At 41.3% G+C, this 23,796-nt stretch overlaps 1 protein-coding gene across 1 annotated transcript in view; it reads right to left on the reverse strand.

Moving 5' to 3' along the window:
• Positions 1 to 23,796, reverse strand: part of efna4 (ephrin A4) — a 107,338-nt gene that overhangs the window by 12,702 nt on the left and 70,840 nt on the right. Inside the window, exons 3-4 of the mRNA XM_080426397.1 lie at positions 13,870 to 14,189; positions 5,515 to 5,583 (exon numbers count right to left, since the gene is read on the reverse strand). Of these exons, the coding sequence (XP_080282523.1) occupies positions 5,515 to 5,583; positions 13,870 to 14,189 (389 nt within the window). The remainder of the gene's footprint in view (positions 1 to 5,514; positions 5,584 to 13,869; positions 14,190 to 23,796) is intronic.

Below are 23,796 nucleotides of genomic sequence, written 5' to 3' on the forward strand. Positions count from 1 at the left end.
ACACACACATACATACACACACACACACGCACACACACACAGATTCCCACAGTGACTGGGCTGTATTGCTAAAAAGAACAGGCAAGCCAGTGAAGCGAAAGACTAACATTACTGTCCATTACACCAGGAGAGAGAGAGAGGGGGGGGGGGGGCGAGAGAGAGAGAAGCAAGCGAGATATAGGGAGAGAGAGAGATACCAGCTGGTCTCTCTCACACACACACACACACACACACACACACACACACACACACACACACACACACACACACACACACACACACACACACACACACACACACACACACACACACAATATGGACGAAGAGAGCCGTCACGTGACCCATTGGTTTCTACAGACCCGTTTTGAAGCCACTCTTTAAGCTAATTCAAATAGTATTATTACTATTAATAATACTACTATATAGTATATAATAATAATAATAATAATAATAATAATATAATTCTACTGGCTGGAAGGGCAGTGAGGGCGTGTCTTCACTCAGTAGAGCCAGTAGAAGCCCTTATAGGAGCACACCCTACTTTATCATCAATTTAAAACATGTATGGGACCATTATTTACTAAAACAAATATCATGGTGATTGAAAGAAGACTTTGAATTTGCGACTGAAAGCATAAAGTATTTATGACAATGATTTTTTTTCTTCTATAAGAAAACCCTTTTTCACTCTGTGCCAATTATCTAAGTGATCCTGGGCGCTACACTCCCCCCGCCAGCCTAGGGAGTACACACACACACACACCGTCGTTCTGTGGCCCGTTGTGAGCTTGTAAATCTGCTATTTTTGGCACAAGACCAAGTATTTCACGCTGTTTCACAAATCCAGATTGGGACCTGGCCTGATAGAAAAAAAAGAAAAGTTTTCCAGGTTTTTATTCTTTAATCCCAGTGAGGGTTTTACACTGCACTGAGAAAGAGCAGGCTGTGTTCACTTTGGCATCAGGGAGTCTCACTTCTTTCTGCACCGTTACAAATATCTGGATTGGAGAGGTTTTTCTTTGAGAAGAAATAAATCACATCTACGCCGACTTTATCCATGTCCCTGATCCTCACAAACGGTGTGGAGAAATGTCAATGTAAAGTATTACACTACTTTATATTAAAGGTGGAATGAAGCTCTACAGCAGTATATTCTCATAGTAATCACGTGTGTTTGTTCAGTAACATGGGGTCTCTTTAACTCTGTAGTTAACAGAAGATACATTTTCACTTTAGGTCAGGATACCAATCCCACATCTATTATCAGAGTGTGTGTGTGTGTGTGTGTGTGTGTGTGTGTGTGTGTGTGTGTGTGTGTGTGTGTGTGTGTGTGTGTGTGTGTGTGTGTGTGTGTGTGTGTGTATTCATGTTTGGACTGCAGGTAGTCCAATTGCCTCCAAACTCGTCACCACTATTGCGAAGGATTCTGACCTTTGCAACCGCTACCTTTCCCACTTTTTTTCTCCTTTCCACCCCTTTTTCACCTCAATTTACTTTTCACACTTTCACTACGCGTATAGAATTTGTACGCATATAGCTCAGTTGGTAGAGCACTCGACCTTTGAACCACAAGGCTCTGGGTTCGATCCTAGGGCACGGCTAACTCAGTGTATGAGTAGCTAGCTTGGGTATAGGCCTGACTGAGTTGCGCGGCAAGTACTGGGAGCTGATGGTAGGTATTGCATTGTAAAGTAACTAGGTACATTTACTCAAGTACTGTACATAAGCACAATTTTGAGGTACTTTTACTTTACTGGATTATATCAAATTTTCTGTACGTTTACTTCTACTCCACTACAAATATTGTACTTTTACTCCACTACAATTTTTTGAGAACTAGAGTTACTAGTTACTTTGTAGTGTTTGATTATTATTACAAAACATACATTAACCTCTTCAGCCCTATATATATTTCAGCCATTTGAAAATAGCCGATCCACAAGCTCACAATGCGTGGCGGTGCGCCAGCCAACGCTCTACAGAGGGAGGTTAGTTAACCAGGACTGAGCTGCTGCCAGCCTGGGACCTTTACTCACCCAGACAGAGTAGCAGAATGGAGATACTGGCATCATGCCAGTATCCCCCCCCCCCCCCACTTTGTGTGTGACTATTGGTGAGCGATGCACTACAGTTGATTGACTATTGTTCAAGTTGGGTGGGTGACCCCCTAGCTGAGAGAGAGATGAAGCAGGGACCCCCTCTATATTGTATACCATTTTTTCCCTTCTCTACACCACACCTCTTTGCCAAAAATAGCCGATCTACAAGCTCACAACGCCTCGCGTTGTGAGCTTGTAGATCGGCTATTTTGTTGGTTAATGTAAAAGTGGTTAATGTAAAAAAAAAAAAATCCTATCGCATGAAGATTTGGCGGACCCCCCTTTAGTAACTCTGAGGACCCCCCTGTTGAAGACCTCTGGTATAGATACAGTAGCAAGTAGAATTTGCATTGTATCAGTGAGAAGAAGAACACAGAACAATATACAAATGCAAGCAAGAGCAAAAACTAGTTTCAACATATCACACACAAAAAAAAACAATAGCTCACAGCATAAAAACACGGGTATTGCATAGACACAAGTACGTAAATGGGATTGCAATTATTCCTCCAGAAAATGCTATAGTCTTTTTTTTTTATGCCTTTTACCCTCAATTGATGTGATACATACGGGTAGTGAGACCACTGCACTATAGGGCTGGTGAATTAATATTCGAATATTCCTCAAATATGGGGAAAACTATGTATATTTGAATATGAAAATTAATATTCAAACACAAAAAAAAACGTATTATTATTAATTTTTTTTATGTTTATTTTGACAGGGACAATACAAAAAACGATGTATCAAGTTATAAAAACAAACAAAATATATGTTTTATTGGATCCGAGCACTCGATACATAGTTTTTTTGTATTGTTTGTCAAAAAAGAAAATAGAGATTTTTTTTTATTTTTTTTAATAAGAAAAATAGAAAAATTCCGCCGAATCCTATTGGTTCACCGATCTGTCCGTCAGCCCCGGCCCTGCCCCGCCCCCCCCCCTCCCCAATGTGTAGCATTGAGAGCCCTGACGTCACAACATTTGGAGCGACGCCCACTGCACTCTGGTTGGTTGGGGAAAATGAAACACTTCCTATGCCCGGAACATCAACCGGTCGGCTTTTATTTTTTAGCAAAACTAAGCCTGGAGATCGAGGCTACTGCACTATGCACTATGGCAGGGGTCTTCAACAGGGGGTCCGGGACCCCTCAGGGGGTCCTCAGAGTTACTATAGGGGGTCCGCGAAATCTTTGTGTGAGAGGATGTTTTTTCTTTTTTACATTAACCACTTGAACCCTAGCATCCCTATTCTGAGGGGAACATTAGCAGATCTTGTAGATCTGCTATTTTTGGCAAAGAGGTATAGGTGTAGTCTCTACACCTATACCTCTTTGCCAAAAATAGCAGATTCAAAAATAGCAGATTCAATTACAGTGTAGATTTCCCTCTACACTGTAGAGGGGAAAAAAATAGGAAAAAAATCTGAAACACAATTTTATACAATATAGAGGGGGTCCCTGCTTCATTTCTCTCTCAGCTAGGGGGTCCTTGGGCTGAAAACGTTGAAGAACCCTGCCCTATAGGGGAAGCTGGATAGTGCGCTGATGGCCATGCTATGAATGAATGAATGAATGATAACTCAGCTTTATGAAGAAAATAACTTTACAAAATGAGGACCTTCAGTGAAAGAGTTTTACATTATTGCCTCCAGACAAGATGTTTTTTTTAAACTGTGACATAGCGTTTCAGTAAGTCGAGTTTGGATGTCAACGTGTTCAAAAATAAGAGCATGACAGCAACTAAGTATTGCTTTATACGTAGGTAGAGATTTTGTGCAATTTATTGTAAGATGAGCTGAATCCAGCGTCATTTTATTAATAGCGTTGTATTGTATTTGATGTTTATATTTGCGTTATCGCTAATATTTGTACTAATCTCTGTATCGTGTCTTCTGCTCTGCTTTGGCAATACATGTTTCTCCTCTGTCATGGCAATAAAGCTTTGAACTTGAGAGTTACAGAGAGGAAGAGAGAGAGAGACAGAGGATATGAGAGAGAGAGAGAGAGAGAGAGAGAGAGAGGGGGCGAGAAAGGGAGGGAGAAGAGAGAGAGCAAAAGAGAGCGAGAGTGAAGGTGAGAGAGAGAGAGAGAGAGAGAGAGAGAGAGAGAGAGAGAGAGAGAGAGAGATGGTTCTATACAAAGCCTTAATGCTTCAGAACTCTTCAATCCAATTAGTTTGTAAATCCAGCGAACAGCAAGGGACTGTGTGTAAAATGCTCCATAAAGTGAGTCAGTATAATAGCTCAGTTATCAGCAGGAAACATGTGTATATCCTTAGCAATAAAAAAACAATTAGAATATCTAGGGACAGTGGTTCACAACATGTGGGTCGGGGCCCATTGGTGGACCGTGAGGATATTTTACATATCATTGGAAAAAACACTATTTTTAACTATTTTAACGCCCTACTACATCATAATAATAAAGTGTCACACAAAAGCATCAAAAGAGGAGAGACAGACAGTAGGACAGCTGAGAGAAAGACAGTGTAGGAGAGACAGACAGTAGGACAGCTGAGAGACAGACAGTGTAGGAGAGACAGACAGTAGGACAGCTGAGAGACAGACAGTGTAGGAGAGACAGACAGTAGGACAGCTGAGAGACAGACAGTGTGTAGGAGAGACAGACAGTAGGACAGCTGAGAGAGAGACAGTGTAGGAGAGACAGACAGTAGGACAGCTGAGAGAAAGACAGTGTAGGAGAGACAGACAGTAGGACAGCTGAGAGACAGACGGTGTAGGAGAGACAGACAGTAGGACAGCTGAGAGACAGACAGTGTAGGAGAGACAGACAGTAGGACAGTTTAGAGACAGACAGTGTAGGAGAGACAGACAGTAGGACAGCTGAGAGACAGACAGTGTAGGAGAGACAGACAGTAGGACAGCTGAGAGACAGACAGTGTAGGAGAGACAGACAGTAGGACAGCTGAGAGACAGACAGTGTAGGAGAGACAGACAGTAGCACAGCAGAGAGGGAGACAGTGTAGGAGAGACAGACAGTAGGACAGCTGAGAGAGAGACAGTGTAGGAGAGACAGACAGTAGCACAGCAGAGAGGGAGACAGTGTAGGAGAGACAGACAGTAGCACAGCAGAGAGGGAGACAGTGTAGGAAAGACAGACAGTAGGAAAGCTGAAAGGGAGACAGATGCGTGATTATGAATCCCACCAACGTTATAGGATATAGACCCGCCTTACCTGTCTGATTGGCTCCCTGGCAGGCATAGTTTAATGAGGTTAGGGTTAGGTTTAGGCATAGTTGCAAAAACGAGAACTGTCATTCACAGCGACTACTGACCAATCACAGCGGGTCTTGCCTAGAACTGCGGTGGGGTCCATAATAACGCGAGACAGACAGTAGGACAGCTGAGAGAGAGTGTGATAACAGGAAGTAGATGTGAGGAGGAAGTGACTCACTTGTCTCACTGCAGACGGTGACTCTAAGCTTCATGCAGGGCGTGCGAGAACCTTCATCTATAGGCAGAGCTGGAGAGAGAGAGAGAGAGAGATTTGTGTTAAAAAAAAAATCTAAATTATTAAAACATTTTCAAACACTTTCATGATTTTTCAAAACAAATTCAAAAATAGCAGACGTCCAAGCTCGCACGGTGCTGCACAAAGTGACGCGCTGTGAGCTTGCATATCTGCTATCTTTTGAATAGCCAACGCTAAAATCTAAAAATGACAAAACAGATGCTTCCCCGATTTTAATGGGTTAAATAAATTTAAAAAATGTGTTGCTATTTGTCCCAATGGTTTCATACCAAGCCAAAGCAAAACACAGAAATATTGCTGCCATTTGTTCCACGAGTGTATCCCAAGCTAACCTTTCCTTCGTCGATGTGTATACATAACTATTTCTGACAGCAAAGGCACAATTCTTAAGGCTTTGTAAAATAGTTTTCTCTAAATTGCAATAGAACCCAGCTCCGTTTACACATTTCTCTATTCACATTTAACTGTACACACATATTGTTTTGTTTTCATTGTTTTGATCCATCTTTTGCTTTGGCGATGCAAATTCATGTTTTCTCATGCCAATAAAGACCATTCCAATTGAATATGTCTGTGTGTGTGTGTGTGTGTGTGTGTGTGTGTGTGTGTGTGTGTGTGTGTGTGTGTGTGTGTGTGTGTGTGTGTGTGTGTGTGTGTGTGTGTGTGTGTGTGTGTGCGTGCGTGTGTGGGTCTGTGTGTGTGTGTGTGTGTGTGTGTGTGTGCGCGTGTGTGTGTGTGTGTGAGATGGGTTCAGGGGGTACAACGGTATTTTGGCAGTGTGGTGGGGGCGGGGCAGTGTGGTAGGGGCGGGGCATTGTGGTGGGGGCGGGGGGGAGATTAAAGAAATCACAAAAGGGTGAAAGTGACAAAAAAATAAAATGTAAGTCTACAGCTTGAAATGACCAGAGACACAGACAGAGAAAGACAGATAGAGAGGGAGGGAGGGACTTGGACCATGTACTGAAGGTATGGGGGTTGGACCATGTCCTGAAGGTATGGGGGGTGTCGTGCCCTTGATTGCCGTTTGATGTTCGCACATCAGCATGAACCTAAACATAATCCCTGTCAGGATGTCAGCCTGCATCCTGTTTGCCTGTTCTGCAGACAGACAGACAGACAGACAGACAGACAGACAGACAGACAGGCATGCTGTGCTGTATATGGAGAATAAACAACATGAAATAGTTTAGGTGTTCTCATGTGACATGACTTCCATTTGCGTGCTCTATTAAGTTATTTTTAACCTGAATCCAGGAATTCATTTTCTACTGAATCATCTTTTTTTCCCCCCTTCATGTTGTGTTGTTCATTCAGGTCATTTCAATTCACTGGTGTTTTCTTCTCCCCTTGCTGCAAGTTTCTCTATTCGCCGTACAACAAAGTGTAAGTATATGTTATGTGGTTAACTCAGCAACACTTGTTGCATTTCCTGATTATCCCCACCAGGCCGGAAGGGCTAAGGCAAGGGATTATGTTTTCACTCCTGTGTGCCTAGTGAGTCTGTCCGTCTATCTGTAAACAGCTAATCTCAGGCAATGTTCCAAATGGCCTGTTATAGCGCCACCATGAGGCTGATATCAATCGTTTCTACACTGCTACAGATTTTGTCCCATTGATAGTATCTCTGTTGTCATGTGATCAAGATGCATCTGTCAGATCTTTCATATTCCATTCTGAATGGCTATGATTGGCTTTCAAGGTTTGCAGAAGGGGCCAGTTTTGCCAACGATACCACAAATCATGAAACTTTGCATGCACACTCCCAGTAGGCCAAGGAAGAACCACCACCCTAGATGTTTCAAATATGCCTTTAGGTGGGGCTATAACAGGCCGCAACACAGCCCTGGGTAGGCAACCTGGCCTGCCGGGGATCAGTGCTCCACACTTTTCTAGTTTTTAGTTAGTTAGTTTATTTATTTCGGTCATGATTTTTTTTAGTTTTTAGTTTTGCTCTTGGTTTCGTTGCTTTATTTTGATACTGTTTTCCTTTTCAACTTTTCTTTGTGTTGTCTTTGTCATGTTTATTTTGCAATTTTAACAGGCACATTAGGTCAACCGTTTATAAATAAATATCGACTTTGAAGACAGAGCCGTCTTTGTCACAATCGCCTGTTATTTTGTCACATGTAATTGTGTCTGTCTTTGTGCCGGCAGCAGGTCATGGATGACACACACACACACTCACACTATATTTCAGACCTGTGGGAAACATTGTAATACTATTGTACCGTCTCTCTGCTGGCTGCCTCGATACACACATACACACACACACACATACAATGTCAGCATGGGAGAGAGCACACAGACACACACACGCACCCACACTTGTTTTACTATACATGTGAGGACATCAACGTTTTAGGAGGCCGATTTTCTCTAAAAAGAATGTTTAAGCATAAAACGATAATTTCCTTGTTAGGACCAGAAAAGTTGTCTTCACCATGTCTATTTCTCACATTGTACTATACTAGTGGGGACATTTAGTCCTCACAAGTACGCGCACGCACGCACGCACGCACACACACGTTATGCTTGCATGGGAGAGAGAGCAGGCTCTAACAGTCACACACACATTGTGTGTGACAGGACTGTTCTGGGAACTGTAACAATAGTGTTCTCCTCTCTGTGGCACAGCCTGGCAGCACTGTGTGTGTGTGTGTGTAACATTGTTACCTTGTTCTATTCACCACATCAGTAATTTATGTAAAGATTCTTTCTTTTGCTCCTTCAGTCTCTCTCTCTCTCTCTCTCTCTCTCTCTCTCTCTCTCTCTCTCTCTCTCTCTCTCTCTCTCTCTCTCTCTCTCTCTCTCTCTCTCTCTCTCTCTCTCTCTCTCTCTCTCTCTCTCTCTCTCTCTCTCTCTCTCTCTCTCTCTCTCTCTCTCTCTCTCTCTCTCTCTCTCTCTCTCTCTCTCTCTCTCTCTCTCTCTCTCTCTCTCTCTCTCTCTCTCTCTCTCTCTCATTTATTTCAAAGATTTTATTCACATGAAAGTTTATAGAACAATTTCTTGCCAAAGCATCAAAGTAACGTATTGACCAAATATTTGTTTCTTAAAGGACCACTTCACCCATTTTCAACCTATCTTCATAATAATTGGTCCTCACTAATGCTCATTATAGTCCATGAGCCAGACAAGATTTCATTATCGAAAGAGTGGGCAAAACCAAACCTATATTAAATTGTTCATAGGGTCAATACGAGTAAATAAATATATGATAACCTTTCCACAGGAGCAGCTTTTTCATGGTTATCACACATTTTGTTATTTTCCCCATACGTACATGACAGGTGAAAAAATGACAACATTTTAAAAAGAGTTATCATAATGAAACTTCCTGAGTTGATTACTTACATGAAGACAATGATTTATCGTATTACAAGTTTTCTGAAATTGTATATTTAAATATGCAAATTAGGCATTAGGAAAATATGCCTGAATTTGCATAACTTTCCAGAATCAACATTGGAACATTGGACAAAGCCAGAGTCAACATTCATTTTGTTAAGATGTTGGAGTCAAAGGTTTTTAACAAGCGAATATTCAATATCTGGCTCAATTTTGGGGCTCTGGCTCATGGACTAAATGCCTAATTTGCATATCTAAATATACAATTTCAGAAAACTTGTAATACGATAAATCATTGTCTTCTTGTAAGTAATCAACTAGGGAAGTTTCATTATGATAACTCTTTTTTAAATGTTGAAATTTTTTCACCTGTCATGTACGTATGGGGAAAATAAGGTGTGATAACTATGAAAAAGCTGCTCCTGTGGAAAGGTTATCATATATTTATTTACTCGTATTGACCCTATGGACAATTTAATATAGGTTTGGTTTTGCCCACTCTTTCGATAATCATTGCTCAATTTTGGGGCTCTGGCTCATGGACTATTATAACATGGCACCATTTTTGTCTACTCAGTCTGTGTCTCAGAGGAGGGCTGTGGACAGTTCAGAAACCCGTCTACCAGTGACATCATCGATGGGGAATCCAAGCTGATAGAGACTGCAGCCTTTCTATTCCTGTAGCATGTTATAATAGAAGCCATTGTTCTCACATTAATAATGACTTTAATTAATAATTAACAGTAATAATAAAAAAATCACACCCTGTGTGAAGTGGGCGGTGTCTTGCTAGCTAATCACAATACTGAATGGAGTCAACCAATCATGTACAAAAAATAAATACATTTATTGAAACACTCTTTATGATGGAAGAAACCATAACTTTAAAAAAAAAAAAAAAATGTTTTTTTTTAAGTTATGGTTTCTTATATAGGGCTATGCACATGTGTCATGTGACACTGGCCAATCACAGTCCTGAATAGACTGTGATTGGCCAATCACGGTGCAGTTTTTTTTTTGGCCAATCACAGCGCAGGATTTATCAAATATCCAAACCTCACTTATAGGGGCGGTTTCACCGCCCAAAAAGGGAAATGTTGTTAGAGATGACCAACCATGCCTAACACTGATGTCACTGGTAGGCAGGTTTCTGAACTGTCATCTGGGGGTCCCTGGAACAAAATATTTTGAGATGGGGGTCGGCGGCCGAATTCATGTCATTTGAAAGAGTTTGAGAACAGCTGTTATAGCATTTGAAGACAAAAGACATTTGTAGAATCGGCCTCAGGTCCTAATGGGTTAAAGATACTATGTGTCAAGATAATAATTTGTAGGGGTCCAACAGTTAATCAAACTAATGACTATTAACACATTGAATGCCAAAAACGGTCCGGACCGTTTTTGAGGGTCCAAACGAGAAGTGCCGAAAACGGTCCGGACCGTTTTTGACCCAATTCTATTTTTATACATGTGGGCCACGTGGGGCGCTAAAACGAAACTTTGACATCACCCAAGGAGTTTCTGAGAAGAAGAGGCTGGATCTGGCTCCATGTCAAAAATCCTTCCGGTCGGCGTTTTCAATGTTATCTCCTTGACTAAAAGCTTAATATCTCCATTTCTTTTTAACGTGGTGGAAACGAGCCGTTTTCGATCGGCGATCACGCTGCAATGGAGGGTCGCGTTGGAAATATTATTGTTCCAGGCGTTAGTCGGGACCCTCCGCCGTCTCGCACCCACGCTTTGTTTACATGCACTTCCGCGTCTGGGCTTCTCACAGCACGAAACGTATAACGCAAGTGGATGGAAGAAATGCAGGCACTCAACGTATAATATTTTAATAAACCTCTGGCACCCAATGTGTTAACTAAATAATATTAAAAATAATCAACAATTGAATAAAATAATCGATTAATAATCAAGCAACATTTTGAGTATGTCATTATAGGCGTGAAGATAAAAAAAAAATGCCGAAACATTTTAAATATTGTGGAAATAGCCGATGTACGTGTTGTGAGAAGTAGATCTGCTGTTTTCACTATGGAATATTCCTCTCTCCTTCTCTCTCTCCTCCTCTCTCTCCTTCTCTCTCTCCACTCCCCCACAGCTTTTTGAAAATAACAGGAGAAGAAAGTGTTATCTGATTTCACGGCCACTAAAATCATGCCCTCCTTTTATCTTCTCTCTCTCTGTTTCTCCATCACTTTTCTCTCCTCCAGTGGTTTGAAAAAGAGAGAGAGAGAGAGAGAGAGAGAGAGAGAGAGAGAGAGAGAGAGAGAGAGAGAGAGAGAGAGAGAGAGAGCGAGAGAGAGAGAGGCTTGCGGGGGGGAAAAGGGGGAGGCCAGATTGTGTTTAGATGCTAACAGTTTTTATTCATCTCCTCCTCACAGGTGTGTGTATGTGTGTGTGTGTGTGTGTGTGTGTGTGTGTGTGTGTGTGTGTGTGTGTGTGTGTGTGTGTGTGTGTGTGTGTGTGTGTGTGTGTGTGTGTGTGCGTGCGCGCGTGCGTGCGTGTGCTTGCGCGTGAGTGTGCATCCGAATCACAGTCTGTGTTAATGCCTCAGTACATTTTATAAACAAAAGCAAGTTGTGTTGTTGTTTTATTTCTCTCTACAACCGACAAACCAAAGTGAGATGAATGCACATTAACTTTGCCTTAACACCCCCCCCTCCCTCTAAAGTCAAGTCAAGTATATTTTATTTTAGTGCAAAATCAAAGGAGAAGTTACCCAAAGGCACTTCATAACACTGTTTAAGTCATCTATCAAACCTAATCCAGCTTTGTGAAATACTTTAAAGACACAGACTAAATCACGGGTTCCTTTACATTTTCAAGTGACCCCCCATAACTCTGAGAGCGTACGAGCGTCCATTTGGTTCCATGTGCACGCTCTCAGAGTTACAGACCTGTAAGGGTCCATTAGGAAACCCCTCAAGGACCCCTGAGGGTCCCTGGACACCACTTTAAGAACCATTGGATCGCATGGCTGTGTGTTTTACATTTCACACATGTGTGATTACATTAGGTCACCAACTGTGACCGCAAAGTCTTCGGTCTTACTGAGGTTTACTTTAGACCAGGGGTCTTCAACCATTTCAGGCCAAGGACCCCTTAGCTGAGAGAGAGAGATGAAGCAGGGACCCCCACTATATTGTATAAAATGTATTAGTGGTGTCATTCATTCATAAACTCACAGCTGTAGTAGTAGTAGTGGTGTCATTCATTTATTCATAAACTCACAGCTGTAGTAGTAGTGGTGTCATTCATTCATTCATAAACTCACAGCTGTAGTAGTAGTTAGGGGTGTCGGAAAAAATCGATTCGAATACGAATCGCGATTCTACTGTTGGACGATTCAGAATCGATTCTCATTTTAAAAAAAACGATTTTCAAAAAAGAAATAAAAAAAATATATATATATTTTTTTTTAGAGGATCTTGGATTTACCTTTGTGTGTTTACATTATTATCAGTTGATAAAATGATAAAAAGATCCTGAAATCCTATGTTTTGAATCAAGAATCATTTTGAATCGAGAATCGTTTTGAATCGAGAATCGTTTTAATCGGAAAAAAATCGCTTTTGAATCGAGAATCGTTAGTTTTGAAAAAATCGATAAAAATCGGAATCGTGACCCCAAGAATCGGAATCGAATCGATTTGTGAGATAGCAGACGATTCACAGCGTGGTGTCATTCATTCATTCATAAACTCACAGCTGTAGTAGTAGTGGTGTCATTCATTCATTCATAAACTCACAGCTGTAGTAGTAGTGGTGTCATTCATTCATTCATTCATAAACTCACAGCTGTAGTAGTAGTGGTGTCATTCATTCATTCATAAACTCACAGCTGTAGTAGTAGTGGTGTCATTCATTCATTCATTCATAAACTCACAGCTGTAGTAGTAGTGTTGTCATTCATTCATTCATTCATAAACTCACAGCTGTAGTAGTAGTGTTGTCATTCATTCATTCATAAACTCACAGCTGTAGTAGTAGTGGTGTCATTCATTCATTCATTCATAAACTCACAGCTGTAGTAGTAGTGTTGTCATTCATTCATTCATAAACTCACAGCTGTAGTAGTAGTGGTGTCATTCATTCATTCATAAACTCACAGCTGTAGTAGTAGTGGTGTCATTCATTCATTCATAAACTCACAGCTGTAGTAGTAGTGGTGTCATTCATTCATTCATAAACTCACAGCTGTAGTAGTAGTGGTGTCATTCATTCATTCATAAACTCACAGCTGTAGTAGTAGTGGTGTCATTCATTCATTCATTCATTCATTCATAAACTCACAGCTGTAGTAGTAGTGGTGTCATTCATTCATTCATAAACTCACAGCTGTAGTAGTAGTGGTGTCATTCATTCATTCATAAACTCACAGCTGTAGTAGTAGTAGTGTCATTCATTCATTCATTCATAAACTCACAGCTGTAGTAGTAGTGGTGTCATTCATTCATTCATAAACTCACAGCTGTAGTAGTAGTGTTGTCATTCATTCATTCATAAACTCACAGCTGTAGTAGTAGTGGTGTCATTCATTCATTCATAAACTCACAGCTGTAGTAGTAGTGGTGTCATTCATTCATTCATTCATAAACTCACAGCTGTAGTAGTAGTGTTGTCATTCATTCATTCATTCATAAACTCACAGCTGTAGTAGTAGTGTTGTCATTCATTCATTCATAAACTCACAGCTGTAGTAGTAGTGGTGTCATTCATTCATTCATTCATAAACTCACAGCTGTAGTAGTAGTGGTGTCATTCATTCATTCATAAACTCACAGCTGTAGTAGTAGTGTTGTCATTCATTCATTCATTCATAAACTCACAGCTGTAGTAGTAGTGGTGTCATTCATTCATTCATTCATTCATAAACTCACAGCTGTAGTAGTAGTGTTGTCATTCATTCATTCATTCATAAACTCACAGCTGTAGTAGTAGTGTTGTCCGGGCAGGAACTCAAAGCCCAGACTGAAGGGAGTGAACCTCTGGATCTTCTCCGAGAAGCGGACGGGGCCGAAGGGCGCGTGGGGGGCGTTGCACTCCCACCTCTTGATGGCGCCGGTGGTCTCCACGCAGCCCCGGAAGGCCCGCTCCGCCACCAGGTACAGCGCCATGCTCTCAGGACCCCCTGGCGGCGGCGATGGCGGCGACGGGTGGGCGCTGACGCCGGGGTAGTGGGGACAGAAGATGTCCAGGTAGTCGTTGAGGTTCACCTGGATGGACAGCAGCTCTCCTCCTGTTAACCTGGAACACATGAGAGACACGAGAGAGAGGACATGAGACACAGTGTTAACCCATTAAGCCCTGAGGTTCCCATTCTACAAAATGTCTTCTAAATCCTAACAGTTTTCTGATTTTTTTTTTTTTACTATATCAGTGGTTCTCAAAGTTTTTCATGTCAAGGACCTCCAAAATGATATTTGGCCGCCGACCTCCATCTGAAAATATTTTGATCCAGGGACCCCCAGAAGCATGTTAATATTTGTGTTACAAATGTTTGCTTAAAAATATGTATATTCAAAGATTTGCCAAAAATGTCACAAATTTAAAAAATGATTGCAGATCTACAAGCTGGTATAATTATCTGCTATTTTTTAATAGCGAGTTTATAAAATAATGGTTAAAGTGGTTACAAAGATGCGTTCACGGTTTTAATTTACAGTACAGCATCAAAACAGGAACATGTCAGGTGTAATTTGTACCAAAAAGGAATACAATGGTTTCAGCAACAGATCTGTATGATCCATGACAGAGACAGATCACACATGAGATTAAAAAGAGAGACGAAACGAGATGATAAGAGATGATATCAGACAGAGGACCCATACGAGATATTAGAGGTGAGAGAGAGAGAGAGAGAGAGAGAGAGAGAGAGAGAGGGGTGAGAAATGAAGGTAATGACAGGTATCCCATAATGCCTTTGTGCAGGGAGACGTGTGTGGACACACAGGAGACAGACACTTCATCAACACCACACACACACACACACAGACACACATACACGCGCACACACACGCACACGCACTATGGAGCTCGATTAAAGTCATTACTACAAACAAACTCCTCGACTCCGTGTATATTAACACGTGATCCCGTGACCGCGTGGCCATGCACGCGCTCACGCGCGCGCGCATGACCGCGCCGTGTTCTCGCGTCACCCTATTAACTCAATGGGGAAACTACACGGCACGTTCATGCGGTCAGTGACGCGCTGCGCGCACCAGATACGCATCGGCCAGTGTTTTGACACTGTTGGGGCAGTGTGTGTGTGTTGTGTCTCGCATGGCCGTGTCATGTAATTTCCCATTGGCTTAAAGTGGTGACACATGCGTGCGTTCTTGGCTGCGCAAACATAGCCAGCAGATGCTCCATTAGAGTCAGCTCTCCAATAAATGTACACGTGAACATGTAATGGCACACGAGAACATGTAAAGTTGATGCGTGGCGTGTAACCTTCAAACGAAAACGCGTACCTTTAGACCTTCACGTGTAATTTCATTGGAGAGGTGACACAAACCGAGCATCTAGCCACTTTAAGTCGGTGTTTAGCACTCAGTGACGCACGCACGCTCGTGTGAAGTACTTTGTGCAGTTTCGCTTGTTGTTCCCTCAAGATCCTTATACTCACCTTTACGCACGGTGGATTTACTTGGATTATGCGATACAATAGCCTGTGCGACAGTGTGCGTCCATCCTATTCTTTATTATGGTGAACGAATTGATGCTATTATTATAATACTAATAATTATTATTATCGTTTTGTCCTTGTTGGTGTACAGTTGGTTCTGGTTGCAATGGATACAGTACTGTCGGGCCGGGCGCGCAACGGCGCAGAATGGCAACATCAGGCTCTCTCTCTCTCTCTCTCTCTCTCTCTCTCTCTCTGCTAATTCTCAACGACAATCTGTGATTCTAATTTTCCTATGATCACCAGAAGTGAGAGTGTCAATTCCTTGATCAAATATGGTTTTATTCAAAGGAAATCAAAGGCTACAGCTTATGGAGCCAACATCGGTATAGTGTCCACTCCAAGCGTCTCAGAAAGATTTTTCACCGCAACATGATTCCATTGCTCAGGAAATAAACAACGGATCACAATAATAACATTCCCTATAATCAGTAACATGTAGGTGATACCTATGTCTATCAAATATGGTTTTATTGAAAGGCAATCAAAGGCTAGATCAAGCTTAGAAAGCAAACATCGGGTAATATCCGACACTACGGCGGTTCCTCGGTGCGGCTGCAGAGTGAGACTATAGGACACTCATTTATGACATTGTGTCACTCAACTCTTAGCAACAAAGTTTATTTTCATACAATAGGCCTATAGATTACATTTCAATATTAAAAGTAAATAGAAAAACAACACTTCTGGGTCCAATTAGTCTAGTTTTGTAATAGAGAGGAATGGTCACATATTCCCACCTATAAACATGTTTTTGCCCAATGCTGACAGCTGGTCAGCAGGTGGTTTCATGAATAGACAATATTTTGGACCAATTAGAAATATATATATATTTGCAAAAGCAGTGTTGGGTAACTAGTAAAGGTATTAAATTGGTTGTCAGTGGCTGGCAGCGCAGTGTGCACTGCACATCTAATCGCAAAAACCCGACGCTTATTTTGTCTTGATCAACAGCGATCGGCTTGTAGATCTGTCTGTCTGTCTGTCTGTCTGTCTGTCTGTCTGTCTGTCTGTCTATCTATCTGTCAATTAATCTATCATCTGTCACAAGGATTTTCAGCCCAAGGACCCCCTAGCTGAGAGAGAGATGAAGCAGGGACCCCCTCTATATTGTATATTTTTTTCCCTCCACCATGCCAAAAATAGCCGATCTACAAGCTCACAAGGCCTCAGCCGCGCACCAAACCGAACCGCGAGCCGTGCACCAAACCGAGCCGCGATCCGCGCAGCAAAGTGAGCCGCGAGCGCACACCAAACCGCGAGCAGCAAAGTGAGCCGCGAGAAGCGCACCAAACCGACCCGCGAGCCGAAACACCGACGCGCGACACGTCGTTTTCAGATCGTTATTTTCGGTGCGACACAAGCATAAATCATTTGAAGGGAATCCCACTTTTTAAGAAGAAAACACCAGAGCAATAAATACTGCCGCAAACATCTACTTTTCTTAAACAAATATCTCTGCTCCGTTTACATTCTCTTCCACAAAGTGTTGTTGTTCTTTAGTTCCTATCTATCTCTGCTCCTATGAAGTGTACATTATCTTTTTCATATTATTATTATTAACTTTATATTGTAGTTTGTACCCTGTATTCTGAGTTTGTGACTACAACAAGTAGCAAAATAGAATGTACATTAGGACAGCGGTTCTCAACCTGTGGGTCAGGACCCCCAGGGGTTTCCCCACATGATTTGGGGGGGGGGGTCCCCAGATGACAGTGAAGTCACAATTTAAGGACTTTTAAGATATTTTTAATACCTCAAGAAAGAAAAGAAAAAAGACTATTACTGCATCCAAACTAATCAACAAACTATAGGCTACTATAAATACGGTCAAAATTGTGAAATAATATAAGAAAGAGGCGATCTACAAGCAAGGCATTGTGAGCTTGTAGATTAAAAAAAAAAAAACGACCTTGTAGATCTGCTATTTTGACTATGTATCTGTGGAACTGAGTTAAACTAAATTAAATGCCTCAACTCCTAATTCCAAGCGCTTCTCAGGGTGGGGGGTCCCCAGTTCAAATATGATTATTTTGGGGGGTCGCTGCCTGAAAAGATTGAGATCCACTGCATTAGGATATAATTTTTTACAGGAACTGTAAAAAAAAGAAAAAAGAACGAAAAGTATACACCAGAGGACTAATCTATCAGAATGATAAAGAGTAGGCCTACTTTATTCTCAAATTGAGTTCTGTCAGAGTGGCGGACTCACATGAAGTAGTATACGCATCAGTGGTGGAAAAAGTACTCAAATGTTTTACTTAAGAAAAAGTACCAATACTGCAATGTAGAAATAGGCCTATACTCTGTAACATGTAAAAGTCCAGAATTCAAATTTGAGTAAAAGTATCCTACAAAGTCCAAGTATTGGTATCAAAATGTGCTCAAAATACCAGTAAAAGTAGACTACTCGTTATGCAGAAGGTCCCATTTCACAAGTTTTCAAATGTATAAAAATCCTTTGAAAATAGCAGATCTACAAGCTCACACAATACAATTATGTATTTGATTTATTTGACGTATAAATAAAGGCTAAATTTACATCTTCTAAATGTAACATCAAACTACTTTTTACGAGTACTTTTACTTTTTAATTTAAGTACATTTTGATACCAATACTTTTGAGAGAGAGAGAGAGAGAGAGAGAGAGAGAGAGAGAGAGAGAGAGAGAGAGAGAGAGAGAGTCGTGCAGTTGCACGTAATGTGAAGCTGTTGCATTTGACCAATGAAATGAATGAATTCCTAATTTATGCAAGTGAAAACAGAACTACAAGCTCACAACACGTGTGGATGCAATGAGTTGTGAGTTTATAGATCAGATATTTTCAGCCCCACCTACCAGGTTTATTGACCAATCATACGTCCCAAGCGTAATTTATGGACGTAACATAATAGACAGACAGACAGACAGACAGACAGACAGACAGACAGACAGACAGATCGATCTACAAGCCGATCTAGGCTGCTTCATCGTTGCAGACGGCAGTGCTTTCTAAGGGCATAATATTGACAAACCCTTAAGACTGAGGCATTAGTGAAAGCAGCTAGGCTACCAGTTATTTGAAGATAATCTGAAGATATTAATCTGTTGTAGGCCATTTAAATTCTAGGCTACTGTGTGGAAATAACTGCAGTGTGTATTTATTTATGTAACGTAACAGCCAGGATGGGCAACCAAAACATTCTGGGCACTAGGGATAACTGGGCACCTTGGACGAGTGGGCATTAGGGACATGTGGGCATTTGGAAGAGTGGGCACTTAGGGTATATGAGTGGGCGCTGTGGAAATCTGGGCACCAGGAAGACTGGGCACCGGGAAAACTGGTGTTAATAATCATTGTTAATAAAGAATATCAATCTTCCGTCCGTCCGTCCGTCCAACCGACAGACAGACAGACAGACAGACAGACAGACAGACAGACAGACAGACAGACAGACAGACAGACAGACAGACAGACAGACAGACAGACAGACAGACAGACAGACAGACAGCTCTACAAGCCGATATACAAGCTCCATCGCCTCGCAGCGTGAGGCCTTGTGAGCTTGTAGATCGGCTATTTTTTGGCATGGTGGAGGGAAAAAAATATACAATATAGAGGGGGTCCCTGCTTCATCTCTCTCTCAGCTAGGGGGTCCTTGGGCTGAAAATCCTTGTGACAGATGATAGATTAATTGACAGATAGATAGACAGACAGACAGACAGACAGACAGACAGACAGACAGACAGACAGACAGACAGACAGACAGACAGACAGACAGATCTACAAGCCGATCGCTGTTGATCAAGACAAAATAAGCGTCGGGTTTTTGCGATTAGATGTGCAGTGCACACTGCGCTGCCAGCCACTGACAACCAATTTAATACCTTTACTAGTTACCCAACACTGCTTTTGCAAATATATATATATTTCTAATTGGTCCAAAATATTGTCTATTCATGAAACCACCTGCTGACCAGCTGTCAGCATTGGGCAAAAACATGTTTATAGGTGGGAATATGTGACCATTCCTCTCTATTACAAAACTAGACTAATTGGACCCAGAAGTGTTGTTTTTCTATTTACTTTTAATATTGAAATGTAATCTATAGGCCTATTGTATGAAAATAAACTTTGTTGCTAAGAGTTGAGTGACACAATGTCATAAATGAGTGTCCTATAGTCTCACTCTGCAGCCGCACCGAGGAACCGCCGTAGCGTCGGATATTACCCGATGTTTGCTTTCTAAGCTTGATCTAGCCTTTGATTGCCTTTCAATAAAACCATATTTGATAGACATAGGTATCACCTACATGTCACTGATTATAGGGAATGTTATATTATTGTGATCCGTTGTTTATTTCCTGAGCAATGGAATCATGTTGCGGTGAAAAATCTTTCTGAGACGCTTGGAGTGGACACTATACCGATGTTGGCTCCATAAGCTGTAGCCTTTGATTTCCTTTGAATAAAACCATATTTGATCAAGGAATTGACACTCTCACTTCTGGTGATCATAGGAAAATTAGAATCACAGATTGTCGTTGAGAATTAGCAGAGAGAGAGAGAGAGAGAGAGAGAGAGAGAGAGAGAGAGAGCGAGCCTGATGTTGCCATTCTGCGCCGTTGCGCGCCCGGCCCGACAGTACTGTATCCATTGCAACCAGAACCAACTGTACACCAACAAGGACAAAACGATAATAATAATTATTAGTATTATAATAATAGCATCAATTCGTTCACCATAATAAAGAATAGGATGGACGCACACTGTCGCACAGGCTATTGTATCGCATAATCCAAGTAAATCCACCGTGCGTAAATGTGAGTATAAGGATCTTGAGGGAACAACTTAGGATCTCGAGCGCTCAAGTTAATAAGACGTTAGAACGAGATAAGGATCTTGAGGGCACGACATAAGGATCTTGAGGGCACGAGATAAGGATCTTGAGGGCACGACATAAGGATCTTGAGGGCACGAGATAAGTATCTTGAGGGCACGACATAAGGATCTTGAGGGCACGAGATAAGGATCTTGAGGGCACGACATAAGGATCTTGAGGGCACGAGATAAGGATCTTGTTCCCACACTTTATTATGATGTGGGAACATCCTAGGATCTCGAGCGCACAACTTAGGATGTCTGCGCTCAAGATAGGATGTCGTGCGCTCAAGATAAAAAAAAATCTGCTCTATGGCCCTTTAGGGGCTCCGTAAAATACAGTTCATTGGTATATGTTTTTATATTATAAGAGAATTGAAACACTTGGCATATATTACACTAGACAACCGAAATAGTTTTACCTTGATTTATAAAAACTATGAAGTGCTATGAATACATATAAGATTATATTGAGTAGCCCCCAGGGAGTAGTAGCCCTGCTAAATGGCCTTGCCCCTATTTGCGGAGTAGGTTGCGTGTTGGAGTGGCAGGCCCGGGTTCAAATCTCAGTCCTGCTACTTCGTTACATTTGTTTTGGGGCATTTATGCCTTTATTTATGGCAGGGGTCTTCAACAGGGGGTCCGGGACCCCTAGGGGGTCCTCGGAGTTACTAAAGGGGGGCCACCAAATCTTTGAGTGATAGGATATTTTTTACATTAACCACTTAGAATCCCTATTCTGAGGGGACCATTAGCAGAAAATAGCAGATCTACAAGCTCACAACGCCTCGCAGTGAGCTTGTAGATCGGCTATTTTCGGCAAAGAGCTTTAGTGTAGAAGGAAAAAAGAGCAGATCAAGTACAGAGCCAACGATTGAAGTATTGAGGGTTTAAGTGAAATAGACGGAAACAATTTTATACAGTATGTAGAGGGGGTCCCTGCTTCATCTCTCTCTCAGCTAGGGGGTCCTTGGCCTGAAAAGGTTGAAGACCCCTGATTTATGGGACAGTAGACTAGCAGAATATGTGCTCTTGCAAGATAATAATAAAAATAATTAATAATAATAATAATAATAATAATAATATGATATGAATAATAATAATGATCTATGTGTATTAGATGGGTATATTTCTCACTGTAATTTTAATGTATGGTTGTCTGCGGAGAGTGCCATTTTTTTAAGCCCCTAGAGGGTTTTTGGGCGAGCTCCTTCACATCTTTGTATCATGTTTTTAAATTTGTTTTTGTAAGTGAAAATAAACAAACAAACAAATATGTAAAGACAGCATGAAATGAAAAAGAACCATGAAATAGATACTAAGATGAAATAAATAAAAAACAATGAAATAATTAAACACAATGAAATAAAAAACATTGCACAATATTTCATTGTGTTTTTTAATTATTTCATTGTGTATTCTATTTATTTCATTGTGGTATTTATTTTTTATTTTTTGGACCTATGGACTTCCATACTTGTGGATTGAAACAGTCACGCACGCGTGCGTGTGTGCGTCAGTAAGTAACAACACAAGACTGGCCCCACTGCCCCAACAGTGTCAAAACACTGGCCGATGCGTATCTGGTGCGCGCGCGCGTCACTGACCGCATGAACGTGCCGTGTAGTTTCCCCATTGAGTTAATAGGGTGACGCGAGAACACGGCGCGGTCATGCGCGCGCGCGCGTGAGCGCGTGCATGGCCACGCGGTCACGCGATCACGTGTTAATATACACGGAGTCGAGGAGTTTGTTTGTAGTAATGACTTTAATCGAGCTCCATAAGCTGGCTCCAGACCAATCCAAATCGGCCCGACTTTGGGCCGATTTGGCTTCGGGAAGCGTCGGCCAGTCGGTTAGGGGTCCGTCGGCCAGTCGGTTAGGGGTCCGTCGGGACCTTTTCGGCCGACCCAGAGCCGACCGAACATGTTCAGCTTTTTAGCCGACTGGCAGAGCAGTGGCAGTGACAACAAAGGGCTGTCGGTGTTGCCAGATTATGTGAGAGAAACAAGCGACCATGTCTATGAAAACCTACATTCACTGTTTCTCGTTGTTGCTCCCAGAGAGAGAGAGAGAGATTGATTGATTTGACCTAGTTTTGCGCAGTTTTGGTGCGCAACACAACCCTCGTTTAAGTGAATTGCTTTCACCTGCTGCTGCTGTGTGGAGCGCAGTGGTGGAAAAAGTACTCAAATGTTTTACTTAAGTAAAAGTATCAATACTGCAATGTAGAAGTACTCCGTTACAAGTAAAAGTCCCGAATTAAAAATGTACTTGAGTGAAAGTACAAAAGTATTGGTATCAAAATGTACTTAAAGTACCAAAAGTAAAAGTACTCAAATGTTTGAAAATAGCAGATCTACAAGCTCACAACGCGTCGCTTCGACGCGTTGTGAGCTTGTAGATCGGCTATTTTCAAATAGCCTAGGTATAAAATAGAGCTAAAGTGGTTACTGTATGTTTTATAATGTAATAATTTATATCTGCAAAGTAACTAATAACTAAAGTTTTCAAATAATTGTAGTGGAGTAAAAGTAGAATATTTTCCTCAGAGATGTATGGAGTAGAAGTAAAAGTACTGAAAATTAGAAATACTCCAGTAAAGTAAAAAATCCTCAAAAGTGTACTTAAGTACAGTACTTGAGTAAATGTACTTAGTTACTTTACACCACTGGCGGAGTGTGCGCTACAGGGCATATCTCCAAGCCAGGGTGACCTACCCAGGCTCATGAAATTCATATGCAGGCATAGTAGCCAATTAGAATGAAATCCGCAAAAACGGACTCATAGGGTGCGTTCGGAAATTACGCACCGGAGCACACTCGCCTATTAGTTTGTATTGGCCAGTGCGCTCAGTGCTGTATTTTCGAACGCGCCCAATATACTGATACAGAACCATATATTGGCTATTATATTATGGCTGTCGGGTGGAAATCTTGTATGTTCCTTTTTTATTATTATTTAAAAACAATTTAAAATCGTGAAAATAGCCAATCTACAAGCTGTAATTATTAATAATTAAGAAATACTATATTTTAAAGAGTGAAAAATCAACTAAAGTCATTATTAGTGCAAGTTCATTCACATTTCATTTGAATGAAAATAACTTGTGGGTAAAATACATTCTGTGAATCTAATGTGATTAATGTGACCCCTACTTCAGTCAGTGAAGTCCAGGGCTGAATGTGACATATTGAGACCTATATAACTAAATATTGGTCATTTGCCAACACATTATTTTGTGAAATAAATGGGTTATATTTCACAGATAGTTATACTATTCTTATAATATATTAAAATAC

The sequence above is a fragment of the Gymnoscopelus braueri genome (genome assembly GCF_963280865.1).
Source record: "Gymnoscopelus braueri genome assembly, chromosome: 4".
NCBI classification, from domain to species: domain Eukaryota; kingdom Metazoa; phylum Chordata; class Actinopteri; order Myctophiformes; family Myctophidae; genus Gymnoscopelus; species Gymnoscopelus braueri.